Below are 8271 nucleotides of genomic sequence, written 5' to 3'. Positions count from 1 at the left end.
AATTATCGTTGTTTGATGGTTGTTCAAAACTTACAACAATTAAACATTTTTTTATGTGAAATAAGCCAATTTTAATAAAAAAACATAGGATAGTAAGATTATATAAAAATTAGTTTATAAGCTTTTAAGAATTTTACTATTATTATTATTATTATTGGAATATAATATAAAAGCTATAATTATAATCGGAAAGTGAAAGATTTCTAAAATCATTAATGGTTTTCAAAAATTAAAGTGTTAAGTGTAGTTTATAATAAAAATTAAAAATAAGATTAAGTATAAAAACTTAAAGCATTCACTTTTTAATATGAAATTATTAAGACTATTATTTTGTATAAGTCATTAAGTTGTAAAAAACAATAGAATGTTACATTAAAATTTTAAAATAAATATTGTAAAAGAATATCATTAAGAAGCATTTCTTTTTGTTAAAATTAAATGCTACGGAGAAAAACATGTCAGCATTCTGATGCTTTAATGTGATATAGGGATAAAATGATAAATTATGGAAGGTTTTAAATGATTTATTTTAATAAAATAATTAAAAATACAAGATGAAAAGATATAGATGTCACTTGTCAAAATATTAAGTCAATTATAGAGTTATATGCTTGAACAATCATTTTTGTTTATTATAATAGTTGATTTTTGTTTACTTTTGTAAAGTAACTCGAGGCTCATTAGTATTAACATCATATAATAATAGATAATCTTCTATTCACCTTAATTATATTATTTAATAGCTACGTAATTTGCATAAGACCAAATGATGTTTAACAATTTTAAATTTTACTAGTCTTCAAGTTTATAATAACTTTGGAGTTGATTACACGAATTCTCTATTTGGTAAGACGTTAGTGCATGTTTGATCCCACCTTTTTAAAACTATACCTAGCCTCTTACTATTCATTTTTGACCATGTAATGCAGAGCCATCCTTGAGAATACATAAAAAATTCAGGGCTTGGAACATGTAAACGAAAGCCTGAATATACAAACTTAATAACTAAGATAACTGTAATAACTATAAACCAAACAAAAGTATAACTCTAAAAATTAACATCCATTCAACCCAAAAAGTATGTGCATTACGGTGAGTAAGCAGTGAAGAACGAGATAAAACTTTTCCATTTCATAATAAACTATTTAAGTTACATAGAAATAGAAAGCAAACAGGTAGCAAGTTGCGTCCTTAGCCCCTTTTAAATTGTAAAACCGAGTCTTTTATAAACTATATTGGTTGATCTTTAAGTCATAATAGGGTTACGCATGACAAGTTGAACTCGGTTAAGTAGCTCCATAGTCTCAGGCGTGATAAACCCAAAAGAATTAAATGCAAAGGGGAAAACCACATGTTAGTTATCAATGCACGCTTTCTTGTGTTTGATCAATTTGCATGAAATGGTTTTTAAGGCAGTTGACTCACCGTAAACATGATACTCCTCATACACGCAAGAAGAAAAACTCTTGCTAGGTCCACACGTGAGGGAACATATATGTAATTTTAAAAAGGTTAGTAGCAAACATGCAATATATAAGGTATTACCACGTCAAGCGTCAATGTAGTTAAAACCCTAATTTTTTAATAAGAAATTATCACGTGTTTGTGTCATATTTTTCCTTGGATTTTTTCAAATAAACATGTAACATGTACATAATCTGATAGCGTCTAATGTCTAAATCTTCATAATTTCATCCAGTGAATTTGTCGGTTTAAAAAACCTTTTATGTCCCAAGTCAAACTGAAAAAAGTATTTAAATCGTGTTGGGTCTTTTCTAAACGACAAAAAAACGTGTTCAATATATAGGTGTGACATATATTCTTTTTAATAATACATAAAAGTCAGACCAATGAGATGAAAAAAACTAACAAAATTTATGTTTGTAAAATGTTTATTTAGTTCCATTCTACTCAAATAAAGAGGTACTTAAATAAAGGTAACTTATAATTTTCTTAAATAAATCAAGTATATAGGAGCCAAATAATTGCACACTAATTTTAAATTATTAAACACGCCATGTTACTCTGATATCCCGGGGTCCTTTTGTTCATCATCGATGTCATGTCCAGCCAAATAGCTAGCCAACCACATACACGTATCACATGCATATACATACGCATGTCACACTATCCCTGTTTTCTGGTAGTCGAAATAATGTAACAACAAAAATAAGCTTTTGCCAATAGATAGTTTAAAAAAAAGCACGAAACTCATAGTGACTCCCTTTCTTTTTCTTTCTTTCTTCTTTTTCTTTTTTTTTTTGACCGGTTAAATGTTACACTTCATAGTAGGGTTGTTCAAAGTTGGATATCTGGACCTTTCAGATAGTGGATTTCGCTATTCGAACCCGAATCCAAAATTTCGAAAATCCGAACGGATAGTAAACCTGATATCCGAAAATAATAATAATAATTATAAACAGTTTTATAAAACTGATTCGGATGTTCGAAATATCCGAAATTTTTTCCAAAAAATCCGATAAATTTACCCGAAGTATCCGAAATATTCGAAAATTTTCCAAAATATCCAAAGATTCTAAAAATTATTCGAAAGTTATGAATAATATTTATGATCTATTAATTAAAAAAATATTTCGGATAGTTCGGATCCGAATCCGGAAATTCGGATATCCGAAATTCCAAATAATTCGAATTCAAAATTTTTTAAACACACCTACTTCACTGGATACCATCCAACTAAAGTGAGAACGGCTCATAGTGATTTTATTTATGTGTCTAAGAAACATCATACCATGTTATTATGTAACATTTCATTGTTTCATGCTCAACTACCCAAACTTTATGGATAAGTTTTGTTTGTCCCGAATAACCGTATTCGTACTCGTATTGATCCCCACATATATCGATTTAGTCTATTCGGTATGGGTATCGGTACTCGTTTTTTGTTGACTTTTGGTACATGTACAATCGGGTACGATACGGTAAGGATGAGCAAATTCGGTACCGATTTGGTATCATCGGTACCAAAGTTTTGTGTTTCGGGGTCGGTACGGTACCAGTATAGTACGGTACGGTACCAGTATTTCCCGAATTTTACATTCAATACCGGTATCGTCCCGGTACGGAACCGAATATTTCGGTACCTGGTACCAAGAATTTGTGATTTTCGGGATCAGTATTTTCAGTACCGGTACGACACCGAGCTCATCCCTGGTACGGTATGGGTATGTTTGATATTTGTACCTGTTTGGACTTTGAAATATCTAGGGATTTAATTTGGTTTCTTCATGTTTAATATATAAAAAATTTTTCCACCGTGTTACAAGTAGCACATGCTTTTTCAATATAAAATAATATAACATCCAAGACTCGAACAAAGGTTACAATGACGTAAGTGATATGTCCGGTAATTTAATTGAATTAAGAGTTTTAATCTTAAAAGAAAATGTTTACGTTTTTTATATACGTTGTTTTACTCACCAACTTCATTTACATTGATATATCTTTATCCGTAACCAGTGACGGAACTAGAAACTTTAAGCCGAATGGTCATAATATATTTTTACATACACGTCAATTATTAATGTTTAAACACGATTTTTGTTTAAACGATGTAAAAATTAGAAAGAATGATAAACAAATGATAAAGCTAAAAGTTCTAAAATTTGTTTTGTAATAAACGAAAAGAGTATAGATTATATACTAAAAGTAAAGTTTACTTCACGTAAAACAAATAATTGACTATTTATTTAATTATTTTATCAAAAAATGAACTTACAAATACTTTCTGCAATGACAATGACTAGACCTAAGGAGGCTTTTTATTGAAGGCGTTAATTACATAAATACCCTTTCATATCTTCCAACCCCACTATGTCCGTCCAAACCGCTCGACGCTCGAACTCGCTCGCCGCTCGCTCGAAAATTGCTTTGAAAAATGCTCGCCCGTTTTTTTGCTCGATTGAAAATGAGCTGCTCTGCTCGGTTCGGTTTGTAAACGAGCCAAGCAACGAGCAAGGGTCTGTTCGGTTCGGTTCGGCTCGAATATTTTTAATTTATTTATATATGAACATATATATAAATATATATACAAAACACATAAATATAAGCTTACAATTATTTTTACCCCCTTAGACTTTTCATATTTCGTCAATTTTATAGTTTTATTTGTTCGATTCAAATTTAGAATATTAAAAGTTTGTTTACATGATCATTATATCTCACTATAAACTTACTTTTAATAGAAATTTACAATATATTACATGTTTGTCTAAAAACTACTAATTTATTTATAAAATATATTATTTACAACCTTTAAATTTGTTTCTTATTGAAAATTTTAAATTGAAAAATAAAAGAATTAAGCTCGAAATCGCTCGATGTTCGATCGAAAAATGCTCGATTCGATTTCGGCCCGTTTCGGTTTTCGCTCGATTTGAATTTCAGCCGTTCGGTTCGGTTGTAAACGAGCCAAGCAACGAGCAATCCTTAGCTCGGTTCGGCTCGGCTCGTGAACAACCTAAACCCCACCTTCTTTTTAACTTAGACAGAAGGTTAAAATTCCGGGTGAGAACCATTTTTCTTTTTTACATGTTCTTTTCAACTTACAGTAATCATCTTCGAAACTACTTAACGAACATTATTGAGGGTCAAAACCTAGAAAATTCACGGGATAAAGGATCACAATTCACATAGCCGGAGCATGGCCGGAGGGTCAGCAGACCCTCCTTACCCTCCCGTGATTCTGTCCCTGTCCGTAACAACCGCAAGCTTTAAACGATGCTTATCGGCGATGAAGTATGTGAAATCCAATTTGCGTAACTAAATGAGTGATAAGATTTAAACAATTTTTAATTATCTCATTGAGAAATACTCCGTAGAAAAGTAGTTATGATATTTTGTATTTTAACGATGCATTTCATTTAATGAAGTTTCACGTACTTTTTTATGTTATATGATATTTTGTATGATTATCTTTTTATATTATATATATATATATATATATGTGTGTGTGTGACCCGACTGGAACAACCGAACCATAACAAAAAAATTTATATAGCAATTACCCGACCTGAACAACATAACCAAACCGAAAAAAACTTATATAAAGATAGTCAAATGATTATCGATCCCAAAAAATTCCGACCATTGTGAAAAAATTTTTGGGTCTACCACTGATTATTTATATCTGTATTTTATGAGCCTTCAATTCCCTGTGATGTGTTTGGTATATATATCTAATAAATAAGTATGGTTTAGATCAAATATAAATGAAATTAACGTGTTAATTGTGATAATCAAGTAAATGTAATTTACTTGATTATCACAATTAACACGTTAATTTTATTTGTACGTTAAGTTTCCTCTAAATAAGTAAATATCCAATTTCACTGAATTGACCTAGATTTTCTTATTTCTCTTATTTCTACATAATTCATAATTTTAACAACTCTTTTATTCGACGTGTGAAAGTAGTACAGTTACCCAACACGTAACGTAGAAGAAACAAAAATCTTCCAGGTAGCATAAGTGTTCATAGTTTCATTTAATGAATATGAACATCTATTTCATAATTTTAGTAGAATTATTTTGTCAAGAAACTAATTGATAAACAAAAGAAGAGTCAGCCTTAAAGACACAATCCGACACAATCCAAATGTTATATCATGTCCCAAAATAAAAATTAAAAAATAAAAATAAAAATCCCTTGATAAACCATATGTAAACATGCATGCCTTATGTATATATATATGCATATAATCTTTAGAGAGAACCAATACAAATGGCCACCGGTAGATTCTTCCAAGAAGTAGAACTACCTAAGCAAAAACATTACGGCAACGGCGTTCGATTCCCGGCTGTGTTGTCACCAACTACCAACACTACTTTTACTGAAGAAGCAAATGTGTTAACGTTTGAAAAGGCTATCAATGATGAGAAACCATGGCTGGAATCTCTGCTACAAAAGAGTGGTGTTATTCTTTTCCGAGGCTTCCCTGTTACCTCTCCTTCTGAATTCAATGGCGTGGTTGAAGCTTTTGGCTATCCTGAAATCGTCAATACAGGAGGCCTAGCACCTCGAACCAAAGTCATTGGCCGGGTTTACACCGCCAATGAAAGCCCCCCGGAGATGAAAATTCCTTTCCATCACGAGATGTCTTACGTATGTTAAACAAATCTTTGTTCCTTCTTAATCCTTGGTTTGGTTTCTCACGTTAAAAATTGTTTTGGATTAATTAGTAGGTGGTTTGTGATTCAAATAAATATATCTAGACGTATTTTGAAAGTTCTTGCTTAGCTATATGTGATCGCTTAGGTGGAAAACGAACTCCATAGAGTTTGGTGAAAAGTCATATATAAATGACGTTAGCTAAGGAAAAAACTCTATAAAGTTCGCTTGCCACCCAAGCGACGTTTGCCACACCAACAAACTCCAAAAGAATTGTCTAACTTGCATGAGTCCGCTTGCAAGAGTAACAAGTATAAACTTCAATAAACGCCTAAAACTAATTAGTGGAATCCTTAACCACCTATTAATTAAAGAAAAGAATATTTTATTAAAATATCATATTAGTAGTACTTGTCTACTTGATGATCCATGAATACTCCGACAACATGTGACTATTTGGACCTGATTTTGTACTTGTGAAACAGCTTCCGAACTTCCCTACAAAGTTATTTTTCTTCTGTGAAGAAGAACCAAGAAGCGGGGGAGAAACACCCATAGTTTTGAGTCATATTGTGTACGAGAAAATGAAAGAGAAGCACCCGGAGTTTGTTGATAAACTGGAGGAGCATGGATTAAGGTTTATAACTGTAACAGGTGATGAGGATCATTCCTCTTCGATTGGTGGCAGAGGTTGGAAGTCTGTATTCATGACAGATGACAAGAATGTTGCAGATGAAAGGTTCTATCTTAATAATTTCACTACATTAATTAGTTAACTTAGATTAGATTGTTGTTTTTGAAATAAGAAGTAACTAAATCTTATAAGTTGCAACACAAGAAAACACATCAACTTTATATTGATATATAACGATTAACATAAAAAATTGTGTAATATTAGCCTTAGTTTATTATCTTTATATTAATATTTGATCTTTGGTATAAATATTAGAATAGTTATTAACATTTTATCATTATCGTTGTCATTGCTCTTACTTCATCATTATTATTTTTATTTTAAATCCTTAATTTTCAGTTACTCAATACACACAAAATATTATGGGAAAATTATCAAATATACATTTTTGTTTACCAAAAAATCTTCATAATAGAAATAAAAGGAACCAAAATAAGCATATATAACCAATAGAATTTCAACATATAATCCATCTGGTATCTCTAGGCACCAATATTGCCTAAATGAAATTCCAGCACAAAAAATGAGTTGACACCTCTTTTACAATGACAAGTGTCTTAGCGACGTACACATATGCTTAAACATGAATAAAAAGGCCACGATCGATGGTGTCTAGTATCCTTCTCAAGAAGCATAAAAAGTCGTGTCAAGCACCACTTTAGCTTTACCAATTCTTGTTCAAGTGCATGCATCTATTTGTAACATTTTTTTCCCAAGGTTTTATGTAAAGTATATTGCTCATGAGAATGTTTGATTCGCAGGGCAAAAAATCTAGGAACAAAGTTGGAATGGATAGAGAATGGTGTAAGAATCATAACAGGTCCGGTGCAGGCCATTAGATTCAACAAAGAGACCGGAAAAAAAACTTGGTTCAATAATCTTGCGACGTGTAACATAGGTCCAACAAATGGTAAAATTCAAGATCTTGACCCATACGTTGAACTTGGAAATGGTGATTTTGTGCCTAAAAATGTATACAAAGACTTGTTGAAAATCATGGAAGAAGAATGTGTTGCGATACCCTGGAAAAAAGGCGATGTTATGCTTGTTAATAACTTGACGGTCCTTCACGGTCGACAACCAGTACTGAAGTTGCCTCGCCGTGTACTTGTATCCCTTTGCAAGTGACTGAAACAGTCCATGTCGGTATTATAGTTGATATGGGTCCATGTTTTCATTCACATTCATCTACCGTTGAGTCTAGACGCGAACGTCTACGTAGGCGTGAGTTTGTTTTGAGTTAAATAAACTTCTTTTACTCTACTATAATTGAGATTTATTGATAATGATTATTTGTAAACTATTTTTATATTACTTAGTTTTCCTATAAATTCGAAATTTACAATTTATCATTCAGTAGAATGAATTGTTTTCAACAAACCGACTATTAGCATTTTAGCACTTGTGACTTGTGAGTGTTTACATGGATTTTTTTACGTGTGATTAG

General features: G+C 31.5%; 1 protein-coding gene across 1 annotated transcript; it reads left to right on the top strand.

Annotated features, from left to right (window-relative positions):
- Positions 1-5710: 5710 nt before the first annotated feature.
- Positions 5711-7965, top strand: LOC143590061 (clavaminate synthase-like protein At3g21360). Its single transcript, XM_077070653.1, has 3 exons — positions 5711-6124; positions 6616-6869; positions 7586-7965. The coding sequence occupies exons 1-3, from the start codon at positions 5744-5746 to the stop codon at positions 7950-7952; spliced, it is 1002 nt and encodes a 333-aa protein (XP_076926768.1). The 5' UTR covers positions 5711-5743; the 3' UTR covers positions 7953-7965.
- The last annotated feature ends 306 nt before the right edge of the window (positions 7966-8271 follow it).

The sequence above is a fragment of the Bidens hawaiensis genome, unplaced genomic scaffold (assembly GCF_021521415.1).
Source record: "Bidens hawaiensis isolate Kalapana, Puna unplaced genomic scaffold, B.hawaiensis_p1.1 tig00038129_1, whole genome shotgun sequence".
Taxonomy (NCBI): Eukaryota; Viridiplantae; Streptophyta; class Magnoliopsida; order Asterales; family Asteraceae; genus Bidens; species Bidens hawaiensis.
This window is presented reverse-complemented; position numbering and strand designations above follow the sequence as displayed.

Bases quoted from the DNA above. Each gene is read 5' to 3' on its own strand.
- LOC143590061 (XM_077070653.1), top strand. From the start codon at position 5,744: ATGGCCACCGGTAGATTCTTCCAAGAAGTAGAACTACCTAAGCAAAAA. The intron at 6,125-6,615 runs GTATGTTAAACA...CTTGTGAAACAG, and splicing joins TCCATCACGAGATGTCTTAC to CTTCCGAACTTCCCTACAAA. The intron at 6,870-7,585 runs GTTCTATCTTAA...TTTGATTCGCAG, and splicing joins AAGAATGTTGCAGATGAAAG to GGCAAAAAATCTAGGAACAA.